Source organism: Cherax quadricarinatus, chromosome 72 (assembly GCF_038502225.1).
Source record: "Cherax quadricarinatus isolate ZL_2023a chromosome 72, ASM3850222v1, whole genome shotgun sequence".
NCBI classification, from domain to species: Eukaryota; Metazoa; Arthropoda; class Malacostraca; order Decapoda; family Parastacidae; genus Cherax; species Cherax quadricarinatus.
Window position 1 is genome coordinate 8,853,458 of NC_091363.1, and position 22,121 is coordinate 8,875,578.

The 22,121-nt window shown below is 39.7% G+C and overlaps 1 protein-coding gene across 1 annotated transcript; it reads right to left on the reverse strand.

Annotated features, from left to right (window-relative positions):
* Positions 1-3,785: 3,785 nt before the first annotated feature.
* LOC128701307 (complement factor I) lies at positions 3,786-21,131 on the reverse strand. The gene is made up of 4 exons (XM_070100379.1): positions 20,974-21,131; positions 20,408-20,539; positions 16,782-16,910; positions 3,786-3,991 (listed from the first exon to the last, which is right to left on the reverse strand). Coding segments are annotated over exons 1-4 (318 nt in total). The 5' UTR covers positions 21,029-21,131; the 3' UTR covers positions 3,786-3,989.
* Positions 21,132-22,121: the final 990 nt, after the last annotated feature.

The following is a 22,121-nucleotide window of genomic DNA, read 5'->3' on the forward strand; positions in this document are numbered from 1 at the left end:
ACTGCTACTCGCCTCACTGCTACCTCACACTGCTACTCTCCTCACTCTGCTACTCGCCTCACTCTGCTACCTCACACTGCTACTCGCCTCACTCTGCTACCTCACACTGCTACTCGCCTCACTCTGCTACCTCACACTGCTACTCGCCTCACTCTGCTACCTCACACTGCTACTCGCCTCACTCTGCTACCTCACACTGCTACTCGCCTCACTCTGCTACCTCACACTGCTACTCGCCTCACTCTGCTACCTCACACTGCTACTCGCCTCACTCTGCTACCTCACACTGCTACTCGCCTCACACTGCTACTCTGCTACACTGCTACTCGCCTCACTCTGCTACCTCACACTGCTACTCGCCTCACTGCTACCTCACACTGCTACTCGCCTCACTCTGCTACCTCACACTGCTACTCGCCTCACTCTGCTACCTCACACTGCTACTCGCCTCACTCTGCTACCTCACACTGCTACTCGCCTCACTCTGCTACCTCACACTGCTACTCGCCTCACTCTGCTACCTCACACTGCTACTCGCGTCACTCTGCTACCTCACACTGCTACTCGCCTCACTCTGCTACCTCACACTGCTACTCGCCTCACTCTGCTACCTCACACTGCTACTCGCCTCACTCTGCTACCTCACACTGCTACTCGCCTCACTCTGCTACCTCACACTGCTACTCGCCTCACTCTGCTACCTCACACTGCTACTCGCCTCACTCTGCTACCTCACACTGCTACTCGCCTCACTCTGCTACCTCACACTGCTACTCGCCTCACTCTGCTACCTCACACTGCTACTCGCCTCACTCTGCTACCTCACACTGCTACTCGCCTCACTCTGCTACCTCACACTGCTACTCGCCTCACTCTGCTACCTCACACTGCTACTCGCCTCACTCTGCTACCTCACACTGCTACTCGCCTCACTCTGCTACCTCACACTGCTACTCGCCTCACTCTGCTACCTCACACTGCTACTCGCCTCACTGCTACCTCACACTGCTACTCGCCTCACTCTGCTACCTCACACTGCTACTCGCCTCACTCTGCTACCTCACACTGCTACTCGCCTCACTCTGCTACCTCACACTGCTACTCGCCTCACACTGCTACTCGCCTCACTCTGCTACCTCACACTGCTACTCGCCTCACTCTGCTACCTCACACTGCTACTCGCCTCACACTGCTACTCACCTCACTGCTACCTCACTGCTACTCGCCTCACACTGCTACTCACCTCACTCTGCTACCTCACATTGCTACTCGCCTCACTCTGCTACCTCACATCACTCTGCTACCTCACACTGCTACTCGCCTCACACTGCTACTCACCTCACTCTGCTACCTCACATTGCTACTCACCTCACTCTGCTACCTCACATTGCTACTCGCCTCACTCTGCTACCTCACATCACTCTGCTACCTCACACTGCTACTCGCCTCACTCTGCTACTCACCTCACTCTGCTACTCACCTCACTCTGCTACCTCACACTGCTACATCACACTGCTACCTCACACTGCTACTCACATCACACTGCTACTCACATCACACTGCTACTCGCCTCACACTGCTACTCGCCTCACACTGCTACTCACTTCACACTGCTACTCACCTCACTCTGCTACCTCACACTGCTACTTACCTCACTCTGCTACCTCACACTGCTACTCACCTCACTGCTACCTCACCTCACTCTGCTACCTCACACTGCTACTCGCCTCACACTGCTACTCGCCTCACTCTGCTACCTCACACTGCTACTCGCCTCACTCTGCTACCTCACACTGCTACTCACATCACTCTGCTACCTCACACTGCTACTCGCCTCACTCTGCTACCTCACACTGCTACTCACATCACACTGCTACCTCACACTGCTACTCACATCACACTGCTACTCGCCTCACACTGCTACTCACTTCACTGCTACCTCACACTGCTACTCGCCTCACTCTGCTACCTCACACTGCTAATCGCCTCACTCTTCTACATCACACTGCTGCTCGCCTCACACTGCTACTCGCCTCACACTGCTACTCACTTCACACTGCTACTCACCTCACTCTGCTACCTCACACTGCTACTCACTTCACACTGCTACTCACTTCACACTGCTACTCACCTCACTCTGCTACCTCACACTGCTACTCACCTCACTGCTACCTCACACTGCTACTTGCCTCACTCTGCTACGTCACACTGCTACTCACCTCACTCTGCTACTCACCTCACTCTGCTACTCACCTCACTCTGCTACTCACCTCACTCAGCTACTCACCTCACTGCTACCTCACACTGCTACTCGCCTCACTCTGCTACTCACCTCACTCTGCTACTCAAAAATGGTCTGCTGCTACCCACATGTGGAAGACACTTATGTACAGTTCAGTCATGTACATACCTTTTTCCATACACTGGTATTAATCTTCGCCTATATGAGCTGTATAACCCTTTTGGGTTTAACGCTTAACTTGATTACTTTATATGTATGTATGTATGTATATATATGTATATATATATATATATATATATATATATATATATATATATATATATATATATATATATATATATATATATATATATATATATATATATATATATATATATATGCAATAAGATCACAGTAAACAGGTGATTTCAAAATATGCAAAACAACTACTCTGAAAGAATAGAGAAATTCCAAGCGCTTTCGTGACTACTCACATTATCAAGGAACTATGAAAGTGAAGCATCCAAGGAAGCTATATAAGGGGTCCGGCCAGCACCTCACTATCAGATCCCACAACGGTTAAACACGTGACACGCGGCGAGCCAACTTGGATAGGTCCTTTGCACAACTCACCCCCAAACTATTCTACCCAAGAAAATTTAAAAATTATTTGTCCAGTGTATTATTAAATTCTTCCCAAATTCTATTAATTATAAATGGATCTAATTTATATAAACCAAAGGAAATATTCATATTATTGTCAAAACTCCTTTTTATGAAACAAGATTCAATTATATTCCTGTCGACCATGGACTTGCTTGATACTACTTTCTCAACATAAAAAGCAGTTTTGACAATAATATGAATATTTCCTTTGGTTTATATAAATTAGATCCATTTATAATTAATAGAATTTGGGAAGAATTTAATAATACACTGGACAAATAATTTTTAAATTTTCTTGGGTAGAATAGCTTGGGGGTGAGTTGTGCAAAGGACCTATCCAAGTTGGCTCGCCGCGTGTCACGTGTTTAACCGTTGTGGGATCTGAGGTGCTGGCCGGACCCCTTATATAGCTTCCTTGGATGCTTCACTTTCATAGTTCTTTGATAATGTGAGTAGTCACGAAAGCGCTTGGAATTTCTCTATTCTTTCAGAGTGGTTGTTTACATATATATATATATATATATATATATATATATATATATATATATATATATATATATATATATATATATATATATATATATATATACATACACACGTATATATAATATGAGGCTACACTACACTGACTAGTCTCATCTATGAAACTACACTACACTGACTACTCATCTATGAGGCTACACTACACTGTGACTACTCATCTATGAGGCTACACTACACTGTGACTACTCATCTATGAGGCTACACTACACTGTGACTACTCATCTATGAGGCTACATTATTATTATACTCAAAAAGATGCGGTAAGCCCTATGAGGTTACAACACACTGTTTCTACAGTATACACTGTGTGACTAGACTCCTGTAGCCTCCCATCCACACTATTGAAACAAATGAGTAATTTTCCACATTTTATTAAAATTAATACCAATTTTTTAAAATTATTCACTTATCAGCTTATACATTATAAATGCCAAGGTGGTCAGTACAACCACATTCAAGTGATAATAATACACTGTGTCATTGTACATTGTTCCTTATCTCATATTACCCAGTTTCCTCGTTATAAACTTGTAGGATAAGTTCCAGCTTCCACACCATCCTCTGGATAGGTAAAGAAATAAAACGTATGAATAATTATTGTATGATATACAGTGGCAACTATCTGGAATATTAATTGACGGTGGCAATTTTTTTTTTTTTTTTTAAGTTTGCGGTACGATATGTTGGGTCACAATCTGCTGGGCTCGGTACTGAGATTAATTCACCGGAGATAGTGTGCGTCATTAATGAAAAAATAATGTGCTTCATGAAAATGGTGTGTTTCATTTATGAAAAATATGATGCTCAATTCATGAAAAAAAAATATAGTGTTTCATGAAAACGGTGTTTACCTGGAACTGCATTCACGAAAAAGAAAAAAATATGACGCTTCACTCACGAAAAAAATATAGTGCTCCATTCATGAAAAAAATATGGTCTTCATTCATGAGGAAATTATGGTGCTCCATTCATGAAAAAATATGGTCTCCATTCATGAGGAAAATATTGTGCTTCATTCATGAAAATGGTATGCCAGTGAAGGGTTCTTGAACTAAGGAATTAAAAGTTCCCTGGTTCAGACCTGATCACATCTCATGTCCCAGGCGCTGTAAGACCCTACGGGTTTAATGACTCCCCATGAAATATAATCGAAGAGGCTTCGAACTGGTGATAGATTCAGCCACCTGAACTGACCACAACAACACTGAAACTGGCTTAAGGTTTCTGTTTACCATGACTCTAAAGTCTTCTTCACATTCTGTGTTCAAGTTCTACTTCACCAAGTTTATAACTTCAAGGGTTATTTTCATTCACAAGGACTAGAAGTTTACACTTGTCCACACTGAACTTCATCTGCCATTTTTCAGACCAAGACATTAATTTGTCCAAATCTTCCTGGAGTTCATTGGTAAGGTGAGGTGTGATACTTGTGCTGGTTATTCTTGACCTTGTTGACCCCACCTGAGTCATAATATTGTCCCAGTGCTGTTGAAGACTTGAGTCAGTGATGGAGATGTTCTGCGCTGTTAAACATTATTACCGCCATCAGTGGTTTTTATTAAAAAAATGCTTCTACTTTTTTTTACAACCTGGCCATGGTTAATTAATGTGTAAACGTGTTTTGAATAAATTTATTGATAATAATGTGTTAAAACAAGATCTCATCTTTTGTGTGAGTGTAGTATGATCAGAGAAATTTATTTTACTAGACAGTGTATTATGAAACTCAGAATGTGGTTTCACCACTGCTGGTTGTCCTTCCAGGTTTCCAGCGTCAATTTCGTAGTTTAACTACAAACAATGTTTTTCTGTATTTAGGGTTATGTATGGTTAGGTAAATACCGGTTTGGCATTTGTTGTAGATGAGCGGAGGAAACTGTTGTCCTTGGTAGCATTAGTGTAGTGGTAGGTACAATGTTTGTCAGGAAACAAGTGTTACCTGACGCGGGTCTTAGTCATATGATGACCCACAGCTGGAGCTTTTGGTCATCTGACCGAGGCCTTCCGCTGGCTTACCAGTCCTCCCCTTTAAAAACTATGGCCATAGTTATAACCATTTTTTTAGTGAAGTGGCAACTGATACACTTCTGGCAGTGCGGCGTCACAGTGTAACTAAAACTTTTAAATCTGGACGTTTGGCCAGATTGTTGGTGTAAGAAGCGGTGTTAATGGTTCACCTTCAGTCTCAGACCTGATTATATTATTATTATTCTCAAGAGGTGCGGCTACATGTATGTAGCCTTAATTATCAACGACAATTTCTTGACTCTTCGTATACTCTTAAACATACTATTTTTTTTTTCAATTTTGTTATTTTAATTCCCCCCAAAATAATAAAAAAAAATCAGCCTATAAGAATTAAAGTAACGACTGCAATACGTTTGGCAGCTAAGTGGTTGAAAGTAACCAGGAAACGTTCAAATTTGCACGAGTGTCGCTGATGACTTTTTCTAGATCCAAAGTACTAGAACTATCTGTGGAAAATTGCATTTGTCTGAATGTATCATTATATACATAACAGTAAATGAACAAAGATAATTATTATTTATCAGTTAGACAAGTAGGAATTTGGGACACCTAGGTCGCAAAAAATGTCCCCCTTCGATACCTACCACTGTCATATCCACAAGTTGCTCTGGACCTATTAATTACAAATGAAAAATACATCACCAGGAATGCTGGTAAATATATAAATTTGTGGACTGTATATTAAATTAATAAAGAATTATATATATACACATTTATATAACAGAAGGAGAATACATCTTAATCATAACACTCACCAGTTTGACTGGAGATTATGTGTCATGTACAGGACCCCCCCTTTTGCCTACATTTATGAAAAATTTACTGGCCAGAATTTAAACATAAATTAGACAGCTTATCTGAGGTTCCTGAAGTTGTCCTGTCCTGTCGCCTGATACTCAAATTATGCAGGAATGCACATCCAACAATTTCGCCTCCTAATTGAGAGGTATCAGCCCAATTTTAACCTCTAGAACACGAAAAATTCTTCCCATTATTCACAACGTCTGTTCAATTCAAACAATAATGGCAACTGTCTTCTGTGCAGACGCATGCTTTCCGTTTTCTATGGCATAAATATTATTAAATACAGTATGGCCATCTATTTACATATAACTACTGTATTTCTGGAAACTATATACAGTATTTTCCACACTGCGGCCAGGCGGAGGTCGTTGCTAAACGACTCAAATTGCTGATTTGGCAACGGTGGAGGACCTGGGTACATATAGGATCTGGCATCCACACGGCGACATATTACACAAGATTTAATCACCCTTTTTACACTTTGCCGTCCTTGTGGAATCCAGAAAGTTTCCCTAATACAATTTAAGGTATCTTGTACCCCACCATGCATTACATTTTTATGGGCACTTAGAACAATTAAATTTGTTACATGATGAGTTTTGGGCAGTAAGATAGGGTGTTTAGCATAATCACCCAATTCAGCATTTTGTAACCTACCTCTGCACCTAATTACATTGTTCTCTAAATACATCCCCAATTTCTCTATTATGGAACCTTTCACAATTTTCCTTACCATCATCAATTTAATCTCATTTCCATAGATTTCCTCCTGTACCCTCTTTATCCAATATTCAAGAGGATGTGAAAACTTAAATGAAATATTCATCTTGTTTAGAAATTTAAACACCAACTTAGTTACATTGATTAGTTTGGGTAAAGAAGAATACCTATTTATATCAATGATTAAGGGAGGACAAACTATTGGAGTGGTGGTCACAGTAATTTCAACAGGAGCAATATACGCCTTTTGTACAGGCCAATTAGCTTTATTTACCAACCAGCTCGGTCCTTTAAACCTTGATACAGCATTTACAAATTTAGCATAAGGTAAACCTCGAGACAAGAAATCGGCTGGATTCTCCTCACCAGTTATATGATTAAATGTTAACACATGCTGACCCAAACTATTATACTTCTCTTGCATCTGATTAATTTCAGCGACTCTGTTTTGTATGTACACAATTTTACTGTTTCCATTACAAATCCATTGTAAGGATACCTCATTATCAGACCAAATTACAGTGTCGCTAATATTTATCTCCTGCAACTTATTTCTTATATAATTAGCTAATTTGACACCTACATAAATGGCTGTTAATTCCAACTGAGGCAAGGTGCGTGATTTAATTGGAGACACTTTAGCCTTAGACATAACAAGAGAAATAATACTATTACATTGAAGGTAAGCAACTGCTCCATATGCCAATTTTGAAGCATCACAAAAAATGTGGAGTACATTTTTCCCATTTGGATTGGCCACCTGGCGTGGGAAGTCCAACATTGGAATTTTCTCATAATCACCAATTAATTCATCCCACCTGTTAATGAATTCCTCAGGTAGAATTTCATCCCAAGCATATTTAAGTTTCCATGCTTCCTGTATTAATAATTTCCCTCTTATAGTAAGTTGTGATGCTAAACCTAGTGGATCAAAACATTTGGAAACTTCAGCAAGCAAAACTCTCTTAGTTAATTTATTGGGCATACTGTAATTATTAGGTTTTAACTTTAACAAATCTCTCTCAGTATCACAAGTTAATCCCAATACATTACTACATTTTGGCACTTCATCTCCAGGGTAATCTTTGCTTACTTTGTCCTTTAATTTGGACGAATTACTATTCCATTCCCTCAGAGGCATATTTGCACTTTGCATTATTTTATTAGCCTCTCCATAAGTCATTAACAGTTCCTCTTCAGTTGACGTCACACCCAGGAAACTGTCCACATTAAATTGTTTGCTCATTACTTTACTCAATGGACTTCCCATACGTTTAAGGTGTGCATTTATCGTCGCTTGAAGTAGGAACGGACTGGATGTAGCACCAAATAATACGCTCCTAAAGCAAAAGGTTTTCAGAGGGCTAAGTGGGTCACTAGGATTCTCAGGCCATAAGAAGCGGGTACAATCCCGGTCAGCCTCTTGTAAACCCACTCTTAGGAAAGCTTTACTTATGTCAGCCATAAAGGCATAATTCTTCACCCTGAAATTTAATAAGATATCTCCTAATTTTTCCGTCAACGACGGACCTGTCATCAGTCATTTAAACTAGGTACATTTTTGTTACTCCTGGCACTACAATTAAACACAATTCTCAGAGGAGTGGTCTTGGAATCTTTCTTCACTCCATGATGTGGCAAATAGTGACCATAAATTTTGGCTTGCTCAGGAGGTACCTCTTCTATAAATTTATTAATTAATTGTTCAGCAATTATATCATTATAGGCAGTTAACATTTCTGGTGTCTTACTCAGTTCGCGGAGCTGAGCCTTTAACTGTCCATATGCCATCCTGTAATTAGTGGGCAATTCTGGATGGTTCAGTCTCCACGGAAGTCGTACCCAGTATTGTCCAGATTCAAATTTTACATCTCTCAGGTATTGCTCCTGAGTAAAAGAACCGTCGGGACTTTCTTCATTTACATTTATTCCAATGCTGTCTAATTCCCACAATTTATGCACTGGCTCAACACCATCCTCTATGGAAGAATTATACTGGGGTACGATTTCATGAGTAAGACACATAGTTATGGTATTTGTAGTTTCCTCTAGTCATGAATTATTATTACGAGGAATCCTGCCATACATTACATGGCCTCCAGCAGTCTTCAAAAGGGTGACACCACATTTCTTTACCATACCCTTTACAAAGGAGGCATAATAGTCACTACCTATCAAAATATTTATTAGGCCTACAGAATCATCACTTACACCATAAGGTGCTAAATTTACATTATGTGAGAGTCTTTCTGTAGCTTTACTAAGTCCTACTGTAGTTATTTTATCTGGAAGTCTATCTACAATTACTGCATTAACAGCAAGATATTCTGGACACTGCTAAATTTACATTATGTGAGAGTCTTTCTGTAGCTTTACTAAGTCCTACTGTAGTTATTTTATCTGGAAGTCTTTTTTTCTCATTGCCCAACCTGACAGTTACATAAACAGTGTCATACAATTGAGACCTTTTATCCGAGAGAAAACCAGATAATTTTAAAGCTGTGGGATCTCCCATCTGTACTTTCATACCATCAAGACATTTACGTTTAATGAAAGTACGTTGGGATCTCTGGTCCAATAATGCATTTACATTTTTTGATTTATGCCTTTTATCATCAATTTTTACCTGTAACACAGGTAAGGCTACTTCAGCAAAACCATCATTATTAACATTAGCAACAATTTTTACATTAGCCACTGTTGTGTCAGGATTGTCAACATTATCATTATTATTAACATTATCATATAAACCCTTACACATGACTATATGGTGTCTTCCTTTGTGACATTGATAACAGTTGTTTAATTTGGCATGACAATCCTTTACATTGTGATTACCTAAACACCTGATACATCTATCAAGTTCCTCCAATCTTTCAACTTTATCATTTCATGAATTGTATGCATTGCAATTCTTAGAAAAATGAGTACCCTTGCAGAAGAGACAATCTGTCTTTTCTTTGACTGGTTTCTTATTAACTGGGCTACTCTTAGAAGGGTACTTATTCTTCTTACCTTGAGGAGAATCATTATTTCTGATTCCTGCTACTTGATATGCACCTATGCAACTCTTTTTAGGAAATGAAATTTGATTATTACCATTGGGATAATTTTTCCCTTTGTGAAACTTGACAGATACCTCAGAGTTATTATGTGTTGCATCTTTAAAATGAGTTAGTTGGCTGGTCTGCAACTGCACAATTAATTCTTGTAGACCTAGTCTTATTTCCTCCAGACCCAAATAACCCTTGTGATATTTGTTTGAGAGTCATTCAAGTGTTTTATAGCTTAATTTATTCTGTATCATGGCACTCAATAACCAGTCTGATTTCTTCAGATTATACTTATTACTTAAAGTTTTGAGAGTGCTCTCCAGTTTAACTCTAAACTGCTGTAAACCTTTGTAAGTGTGATCTGGAGATTTTAAATTAACAATGATATTCACTAGATCCAACCTACTTTGTTCTATATTACCATAAGTGACTTTCAACAAGTCAACTGCTTCCTTGTAAGAGTCATCTACATTGGGAAAGGCTTGTATGAGTATGTGAGCATCTCCTCTTACCTGTCCTTTGAGGTAAAATAATTTAGTTACACAGGCTAGGTCACTCCTGTCATGCACAGCTGCTTTAAAAATTGACCAAAATTCCTCCCAATTTTCTCTAGGATTAAACACAGGTAAACATAATTCTGGGAGTTTTGGCAAAGACATATTTGTTGGAGCAGACTGATTAACTGCCTGGTTTACACATTTTAATTTATTCAAAGCCTGACTTTTACAAGAATCTTTTCTTCTAATTCATAATGCTGATTAATCATAAGATCTACTTCAGTCTCATCTACACAGTTTACTAACAAATCTCCTTCATATTTGTTGTAATATAATTTGTATGAATCATATCTATTACCTAAAGCATCTAAATACAATTTTAAATCATCAGTATTCACAGTTTCTTGATTCATTAATTCCAAACATTTATTGTATGCTTTTGTTACATGCCCCTTTCTAGCTTGCAGAGATGCTTTCTTTGCTCTATATTCCATATGTTTGTCTTCTATATTAATTTCCTCATTTTCAGCCATGATGCAATGTATTAAATTCAACTTAATAACACTGATTATGTACTAAATTATGCACTTTATAAAGGTAAATAGTACAACTTACCTTTGAATAAATCCTAGCTACTTGAGCTTAGCAATTACATATAAAAGATTGTAATATAAATTTTAAATGTACATTAATACAAACCTTTAGCCAGACTCGGCTTATCAAAATTAATATTATAAAAATTATAATCCACTACACATTAAGTAAATTTGTGAACTTAACATCCACCTCCTTCTGTCATTTCACATATAATTATTAAATAATTAACTAATCAACGACTTCACTAATTACCTCCGGTTCAAGAAGGACCAACGGGCAAATTAAATGTGGAAAATTGCATTTATCTGAATGTATCATTATATACATAACAGTAAATGAACAAAGATAATTATTATTTATCAGTTAGACAAGTAGGAATTTGGGACACCTAGGTCGCAAAAAAAATGTCCCCCTTCGATACCTACCACTGTCATATCCACAAGTTGCTCTGGACCTATTAATTACAAATGAAAAATACATCACCAGGAATGCTGGTAAATATATAAATTTGTGGACTGTATATTAAATTAATAAAGAATTATATATATACACATTTATATAACAGAAGGAGAATACATCTTAATCATAACACTCACCAATTTGACTGGAGATTAATGTGTCATGTACAGGACCCCCCCTTTTGCCTACATTTATGAAAAATTTACTGGTCAGAATTTAAACATAAATTAGACAGCTTATCTGAGGTTCCTGGAGTTGTCCTGTCCTGTCGCCTGATACTCAAATTATGCAGGAATGCACATCCAACAATTTCGCCTCCTAATTGAGACGTATCAGCCCAATTTTAACCTCTAGAGCACGAAAAATTCTTCCCATTATTCACAACGTCTGTTCAATTCAAACAATAATGGCGACTGTCTTCTGCGCAGACGCAGGCTTTCCGTTTTCTATGACAAATATTATTAAATACAGTATGGCCATCTATTTACATATAACTACTGCAGTTCTGGAAAATATATACAGTATTTTCCACACTATCCTCCACTTTGGCTTAGCGCTTCTTTTTTATAATAATAATAATAATAATAATAATAATAATAATAATATCCTCCACTTTCTCGGGTCGACCATGATTGTCTCCCATTCCCCAATATAATCATCAGTGCTCTAATAGGTCAATGTGGAGAACTGCTGCTCGGCTGAGTTCATTATTTATAGTTGAAAATGTACAGTAATAAATGGATTTTCCAATAGTTTTATTTTATCAAAATTACCCATAAAGGTATGTAAATTATTTTGAGATACTGATGACTTAACTACTTTTATGTGTGGAAGGATGTATGCCTTAAAATAAGCGCCAAATCCAATCAGTGGCCAGGATTTAGTCCTCGGTGTTCCAATAATGTAAAGAAAATAGTGACCATCGCACAATCCTTCACGTCTTAGCAATAGACCACCAAAGTTCGGACAGTCATTTACTTTTTGCAAATATCACATAGGAATTTGACAGAAGATGTAAGTACCCTTGTAGAATATAGTATGTTAATTTTTTAAGGCTATGTTTAGGTAAATGAGGATGTTAGGTTTGGTTGCATTGAGTTTTTGTTGGATTGGGTCGAATTTGGTTAGGTTTCCCAGTGTAACCTAACCTAGAACCCCTGTATGACCCTTGTGGGTTTAGCGCTTAGTTATGGTTATAATAATAACCAAACAATAAAAAATGGACAATATCCACAAGATAAAGAACTTGCAAAACATGCTTGATATTGCACATATTAAATAGAAAATTATCACCAAACTCAGGCGGCAGCTGTTCTCTATATTGATGTCGAGATGGATCAAGGGGAGCGCTAAACCCGTAAGAGTTCAATATAGCTCCTTGGTAATGAGATGCAACTGGGAGCTTGAATCAAGGGGAGGTTTAGCTTCGATTAACGGTTCACATTGTAAAACAAAATGAGGTATCGTGCCTATTTGTTCTTTCAGAACGAGGTAAAATTCTTGGGTCTATACCTCGCCAGTAACTTCAAATTCAACACTCATCCAGCACAAAAAAGGTCTCCAAAACGGTAGGCATCTTCTCTAAGATACGTTACTATGTACCTCAAACAGCACTACTTACTCTGTACTATAATCTATCCTTACCTCGTCTATGGTATTTGTGACTGGGGATCTACAAGTTACCCAAAGCCAATAATAACTCAACACACAGAGGCTGTACGAGCTATCACCCAGTCTGGTGCTGTACAATACGCTCCCACTCTTCAAACATTTAAACTTAATATACATAACATTCACTCCTACTGTGCATTCTCTTTAAATACAGGACAATAATTTCAAGTATTAACTATGTTCTGAAATTCTTCCTTGATGGATGCAACAGAACTCATAGATGCAAGACAAAAATCTTAGATATCACCCTTGTGTTTGACTCAACCTGACCATAAAATGACCTAAAATCTGGAACCTTGACTGAAGATTCCAAATTATTATTATTATTATAATCAAAAAGCGCTAAGCCACAAGGGCTATACAGCGCTGCTGAAGATTCCAAAGATTCCCTATAATAATAAAAATAATATATCTTTATTTACTACAAGTACATGTACAAGGTATACAGACCACAGCTGACATCAATGACATACTACTATATAGAAAGCCCCTTGTTGTGCAGAGCATTTCGGGCAAATTAGGTCAGTTTTGTCCCAGGATGCGACCCACACCAGTCGACTGACACCCAGGTACCCATTTTACACTGATGGGTGAACATGGACAGCAGGTGTCTTATGGAAACACGTCCTTAATATTTTCCAGCCATACCGGAGGAGATTCGAACCCCGGACCTCAGTGTGTGAGCTGAGTGCACTAGTGATCCAGCTCCAGTTACAAAGCGCCTCCTTACCTTGAATGTGATCCTGATAAACAAATCTTGAAACCTACTGTTATCATTCACTCCTATCCCTGTTCTTATTTCAACTTTTCCAATTTCCATATATTGTAAGATAGGCCTGGTCACAGACCGGGCCGCGGGGGCGTTGACCCCCGGAACTCTCTCCAGGTAAACTCTCCAGGTATACATTTATTTAAATAACTAGTATCTCACACCCTGTTAAACTAGACAATTATATTTTTTGTGATTTTCTATGGCTTAACCTTCAATTTGTATCCATTTTTCAGTTCCTACTAATACTGTGTATTAATAAAAAGAAAAACTATAAATTTTAAGTATAGTCTTAAGTTTTGCCCGAGATGCTATGCATTCTTTGGGCCTTCGGAATAATGTATGTCCTGTACCATTATACTGTAATACAGATTAGTATTTGTGACCATTTGTAATAACCGCTACAAACGTTCCAATAAATTGTTTACAAAAAAATCCAAAAATGTCATAATCATTAACCAAAGTGATAATGTCAAAGATTGCAAACTTTGTCATTCTTGCAAACCAAATTAAAATTATCTGCAATGAGGTTTCTTGACGCTGGTGAGGGGCTCTTGATCTAAGGAATTGGATCTGTGCTCCGGTTCCCTGAATTGAGCCTGAATACCTCCCCCCCACATTCGCTGTATAATCCTACGGGTTTAGCGCTTCCCCATAATCTATAATTACGTCTAAATAAGTTTGAAAAATATATTACTAGTACATTACACAGTTACTCAGTTGAAAGTACACCCGAAATTGTGAATAGCGGCGAGAGGCCTTAATAAACAACATAAACAAAACTAACATATCGCAAAGATGCAGTGAATAATAATGAATGGTTCAGTTGTAGATAAATTATGAATATTTTGAAATATTAGTTTTAAATCAATTATGAAAAGTTAATTTCAACAGGTCATACTGGGCAAGGTGTGTTGAACATGCAGTGTACAGGGTGTTAAGGCAGGGTGTGTTGAACATGCAGTGTACAGGGTGTTAAGGCAGGGTGTGTTGAACATGCAGTGTACAGGGTGTTAAGGCAGGGTGTGTTGAACAGGCAGTGTACAGGGTGTTAAGGCAGGGTGTGTTGAACATGCAGTGTACAGAGTGTGTTGAACAGGCAGTGTACAGGGTGTTAAGGCAGGGTGTGTTGAACATGCAGTGTACAGAGTGTTAGGCAGGGTGTGTTGAACATGCAGTGTACAGGGTGTTAAGGCAGGGTGTGTTGAACATGCAGTGTACAGGGTGTTAAGGCAGGGTGTGTTGAACAGGCAGTGTACGGAGTTAGGCAGGGTGTGTTGAACATGCAGTGTACAGGGTGTTAAGGCAGGGTGTGTTGAACAGGCAGTGTACAGGGTGTTAAGGCAGGGTGTGTTGAACATGCAGTGTACAGTGTTAGACAGGGTGTGTTGAACATGCAGTGTACAGGGTGTTAAGGCAGGGTGTGTTGAACATGCAGTGTACAGGGTGTTAGGCAGGGTGTGTTGAACATGCAGTGTACAGGGTGTTAAGGCAGGGTGTGTTGAACATGCAGTGTACAGGGTGTTAAGGCAGGGTGTGTTGAACAGGCAGTGTACGGAGTTAGGCAGGGTGTGTTGAACATGCAGTGTACAGGGTGTTAAGGCAGGGTGTGTTGAACAGGCAGTGTACAGGGTGTTAAGGCAGGGTGTGTTGAACATGCAGTGTACAGTGTTAGACAGGGTGTGTTGAACATGCAGTGTACAGGGTGTTAAGGCAGGGTGTGTTGAACAGGCAGTGTACAGGGTGTTAGGCAGGGTGTGTTGAACATGCAGTGTACAGGGTGTTAAGGCAGGGTGTGTTGAACAGGCAGTGTACAGGGTGTTAAGGCAGGGTGTGTTGAACATGCAGTGTACAGGGTGTTAAGGCAGGGTGTGTTGAACATGCAGTGTACAGGGTGTTAAGGGAGGGTGTGTTGAACAGGCAGTGTACAGGGTGTTAAGGCAGGGTGTGTTGAACATGCAGTGTACAGGGTGTTAAGGCAGGGTGTGTTGAACATGCAGTGTACAGGGTGTTAAGGCAGGGTGTGTTGAACATGCAGTGTACAGGGTGTTAAGGCAGGGTGTGTTGAACATGGTGTACAGGGTGTTAAGGCAGGGTGTGTTGAACATGCAGTGTACAGGGTGTTAAGGCAGGGTGTGTTGAACAGGCAGTGTACGGAGTTAGGCAGGGTGTGTTGAACATGCAGTGTACGGAGTTAGGCAGGGTGTGTTGAACATGCAGTGTACAGTGTTAGGCAGGGTGTGTTGAACAGGCAGTGTACAGGGTGTTAAGGCAGGGTGTGTTGAACAGGCAGTGTACAGGGTGTTAAGGCAGGGTGTGTTGAACAGGCAGTGTACAGGGTGTTAAGGCAGGGTGTGTTGAACAGGCAGTGTACGGAGTTAGGCAGGGTGTGTTGAACATGCAGTGTACAGTGTTAGGCAGGGTGTGTTGAACAGGCAGTGTACAGGGTGTTAAGGCAGGGTGTGTTGAACAGGCAGTGTACAGGGTGTTAAGGCAGGGTGTGTTGAACAGGCAGTGTACAGGGTGTTAAGGCAGGGTGTGTTGAACAGGCAGTGTACAGGGTGTTAAGGCAGGGTGTGTTGAACACGCGGTGTACAGGGGTTACTGAACAACAGACGGTGTAAAGTGTTGAACAAGACTTTAAATGAATCAGGCTGTACAAATTATTATTATAATCAAAAAGAAGCGCTAAGCCACAAGGGCTATACAGCAGGCTGTACAAAGGGAGATGAACAAGCAAGGTGTACACTTACAACTGCAGTTGGCCTCGTCAATACCAGTGACACAGTTGAGGACTCCATCGCACACATAGTCGTCAGGAATACAGATGCCGTCGTCGCATTGGTAGTAGCCGACGGCGCAGTCTCCCATCTTGCTCTCAACTTCAGTGATAGAAAATTAATGTTAAATCCACTCCATCACCTTCCCCTCACCCCCCCCCCCCCGTCTCCCCACAAAGCTAGTTTGATATTCAGGAAGGAGTACCTTTAAGTGGTTGACATTTTTTTTTCTTTCCGCAAGGTTTTCGTTTATAATTTGAGAACCCTGCTGTCTGTTCTGTCCCTTCCCGACGCTTGTTAACGCTGTGCTTGAGTGGTTTGTACCCCTGGGTCGAGGCCTCTTTGAGAGTTATGCCAGTCTTTCCATTGACCCCAGCATCTCTTGGCACAAATAGTGGGGATATTTCCTCTTCATCAAAATTTCCTGGTAATTATGGCCGATGCCATGAAAATAATAATGGGTTTGAATTGCGGAATGTAAAAATGGATTTTGAATGATTTTATTTTCTTTTTAATTATTTAAGAATAAATTAGTCACAACAGTAGCAAGCTGATAAGTGTAAATTTGTTAGAAACAGAAAACATTTAAAGAGGCAAATAAACAGTTCAACGTGCTTTGTAAATATATTGAAACCTCCAGTCGGCTTCAGATTTCAGTTGCTAGTGTACTAGGGTAGAGGCTCATGCGACTATTGGCATGTGCAGGTGCCTTTGATCTCAATTTATTTATTTATTTATTTATTTTATTTATTTAGTAATTTGAGCATACATACAGAGGTGCAAAAAAATACAGGTAAGAGCAGCATGCCAAAGCCACTTTTATGCATAGCATTACGGGCTGGCTTAAAATTAACTTAAGATTAACTAAGCAATGATGAAATCAGTGATAAGACATTATTGTAAACAGATAACTATAAAGCACAAATGAGTATTACAAAGACAGGCCATATGGTTGCATGCATTGCTGTACATTCAGTCAATGGAGTATTCTGTTAGATTGGGTTTTAGGTTTAACATTTATGTGATATAATTGTGAGAAACATTTAAGATATACAATTTATAAGGTTCAGTTATTCAGTATTTATTTGGTTTTGGGTGAGTAAGTGATCTTTGAGAAGAGACTTGAATTTATAAACAGGTAGTGTTTCTTTTATATTTACAGGTAATGAATTCCAGATTTTAGGACCTTTTATGTGCATTGAGTTTTTGCATAGTGTGAGATGGACACGAGGAACATCAAAGAGTGATCTGTGCCTTGTGTTATGGTCATGTGTTCTGTTGAGGTTGGCAAGGAGATGTTTGAGGGGAGGGTTAATATCAGTTAAGTGTTCTATGTATGTAATAGGTGCAATAATAAGTATGGATGTTTTGTATGGTGAGTAGGTTGAGTGTTTTGAATATTGGTGGAGTGTGCTGCCTGTAGTGAGAATTTGTTATTCTAACTGCAGCCTTTTGTTGGGTAATTAGTGGTCTGAGATGGTTAATTGTTGTTGAGCCCCATGCACAAATTCCTTAGGTGAGATAGGGGTAAATAAGAGAGTGATATAGGGCCAGGAGGGCTGACTGTGGAGCATAGTACCGTATCTTCGATAGTATGCCTACAGTCTTGGAAATTTTCTTAGAAATTTGTTGTATATGTGTATGAAATTTGAGTCTATTATCAAGGTGGATTCCTAAGAATTTTCCCTCTGTTAGCTTTGTGATAGGTAATCTGTTTATCGTTATGTTAAGAGGTACATCTGTAGCTCTGTTTCCAAACTGAATGAAGTAGGTTTTGTCAATGTTTAGTGTAAGTTTGTTAGTCCTCATCCAGGTAGATATTTTCTGTAATTCGGTGTTTACAGTATTGGCTAGCGTGACTGGGCTCGGGTGAGAGAAGACGTATGTAGTATCATCTGCAAATAGTGTGGGTTTGAGTAATTGCGAAGCATTTGGTAGGTCATTTATGTATAGGAGAAAGAGAAGAGGGCCAAGGACACTTCCCTGTGGGACACCAACTGTAATTGGTTGCGCAGAAGAGTTTGCCCCATTTGCGTACACATATTGGCTTCTGTTGCTGAGGTATGACTTGAGGTAGTTGAGGGAGTGCCCTCTTATACCATAGTGTGACAATTTTATTTAAAACCAACAAATAGACAATAGACAAAAGGAAAAACCATAAAGATGACAATATATGAACAATAACTGAAAAAACGTTACATTACATATTGAAACAGTAACGAATAACATAATATAACAAATATGACCACTATAACCTACATATAAAATCAGATACCGAAGCTTAAAACTGTCCTATACTAGATACATGTGGATAAGTTAACTTTCGTAAAAACATGCAAACCTATATTAACTCTTCCTCAAATTAATCATCCTTGCTTTTAATTTACACTAGAATAATAAAATACAAGTATACTTTCATTATTTCGTTACAGACTAAATTCCTTCTGCTCAGAGCACGGAAAGAAATATAGGATAATTAACCAATGATGTCAAGAACACATCTAAGCGAAACCTACACCGACCATACAGGTCCATGAGAACTGCACGGTCCGCGCAGCTGCTCGCCCAGGTGTGCACATGTACATTACACATTAGATTTAGCTCAACATTTTTCAATAATGCCATACGTAGAAACATTCTACCCAATTTGTATAATAAAGAGCAGTTTGAATCAAAGAACATTCCACAATTATCATAAATTTACTCTAACCTAAGCCTAGTATTCCATCTGTATTATAAATGTCTAATCAACACGAAAATTTTACCACATACCCCTAACCATATTTGTTGGTGTACATGATACAACCTTGTATTACCATAAAGAAAAAAAAGAACCATAAAAAAGGAAAACCCACTCTTCACCTTTAAATTCAGACTTCAATTTACCATACATGTACATACATATAAATTATATAAAGTATGTTGTCTAATTGAACACAATTACTTCCAACGTCAGTTATAATATTACGTCAACTCAACCACGAATAATTCATTCATTCTTACAACTTCAAGGGTTCGTAAAACTCTTAAACTACATACATAGTATTACCACCATCTAGACAAATTAAAAAGAAAAACAATACTCAAATATATCAAAACACACTATGCTTCTATTGGCACCACATCAATTGTGCTTACAAAAATACATTGTAAATTAAACTGAAACATAAAAAGCCATTTTGGCATTTACACATTGTATCAAAATCATAAATACGCATAGAAAATATGTATTGAATATCATTGAAAATGTTCATGAGAAAAACCATTAATGGTATATACAAGTAAACATACATACACATATTCATACATTATATATATATATATATATATATATATATATATATAAATATATACATATATATATATATATATATATATATATATATATATATATATATATATATATATATATATATATATGAGAGAGCCGAAATTCATTTTGAGAGCAAAGAAAACTGGAAAGGCCTCGGAAGAGTATAATCTGTGGATAAAGTAGTTAAGATTGAAATGCCTTGTATTCGGTGGAATTAATGTCGTGAATGGTATTAAGCAACGTACAGGGGGGGGGGGGTGCAACAAAATATAGGATGTAGACTTACAGTTACAGTTGTCCTCATCAGTACCAGTGACACAGTTGAGAACACCATCACACACTCGGTCCATAGGAATACAGATACCGTTGGCACATTGGAAGTTGTCGGCGAAGCAGTCGTTCGCTGGCGGTACACCACCTGATGGGGTCACACAACACTTGTAAACAAGGTCTCGCGATCCAAAGAATCAGAGCTGCCCTCCCATTTCTCGGCTCAAACTTGATTACCTCTAATTTGCCAGGCTCTGATTGACATCAATGGGTTGTATAACATCAGCGGTTGTGTGGAGGATTTGTGTGGGGATTTTGAGACATTGAGCATTTCCTTGCACATGCAGTACCTGCTCACCTAGCAGCGAACGGGTACCTGGATGTAAGCCGACTGGTATGGGTCGCATCCTGGGGGACAAGATTAGCCTAGGTTGTCCAGTATGCTTACATGGCAAAGGGCTTTCTATATAGTATGTCACTGATGTCAGCTAGGTCTGTATAAGTTGTATCATGTAATTGTAGAAATAAAGAATATTATATGCTAGTTGCTGTGTTAAAGGCCTGAATGGAGGGTTTGCTCACCTCTGGTGAAGCCGAAGGTAGAGAGGAGCAACATCAGTAGGAATGGAAGGAGCATGATGTGGTGTGGTGAGTAGATGTATGTTAAATGGTAGTAAGATACTGAAACAAGTGAGACCTACTTATATCCTCCCAGGTGTAAATGTCTTTTATACACTCCACCTCTTATGTTTGTGCTGAGACCAGATGCTATCTCCCACGTACCCACCCATAATACGAACAATGAGGGCGTGTCATCTCCCACACTGCGGGTGTGGCACCTACCACACTGCGGGTGTGGCACCTACCACACTGCGGGTGTGGCACCTACCACACTGCGGGCGTGGCACCTCCCACACTGCGGGCGTGGCACCTCCCATACTGCGGGCGTGGCACCTCCCACACTGCGGGCGTGGCACCTCCCACAATGCGGGTGTGGCACCTCCCACACTGCGGGCGTGGCACCTCCCACACTGCGGGCGTGGCACCTCCCACACTGCGGGCGTGGCACCTCCCACACTGCGGGCGTGGCACCTCCCACAATGTGGGTGTGGCACCTCCCATACTGCGGGCGTGGCACCTCCCACACTGCGGGCGTGGCATTTCCCACATTGCGGGTGTAGCATCTCCCACACTGAGGGTGTGGCACATTACCTAGATAAGATAAGATAAGATAAGATTTTGTTCGGATTTTTAACCCCGGAGGGTTTATATGAGTTTATGGGGTTTATGGGAGTGATTATGTCGGAGGATCTCACCTTCAAGGACCATAACATTGTATCAATCGCATCTGCTAGAAAAATGACAGGATGGATAATGAGAACCTTGAAAACTAGGGAGGCCAAGCCCATGATGACACTCTTCAGGTCACTTGTTCTATCTAGGCTGGAATATTGCTGCACACTAGCAGCACCTTTCAAGGCAGGTGAAATTGCCGACCTAGAAAATGTACAGAGAACCTTCACGGCGCGCATAACGGAGATAAAACACCTCAATTACTGGGAGCGCTTGAGGTTCCTAAACCTGTATTCCCTGGAACGCAGGAGGGAGAGATACATGATTATATACACCTGGAAAATCCTAGAGGGACTAGTACCGAACTTGCACACGAAAATCACTCACTACGAAAGCAAAAGACTTGGCAGACGATGCACCATCCCCCCAATGAAAAG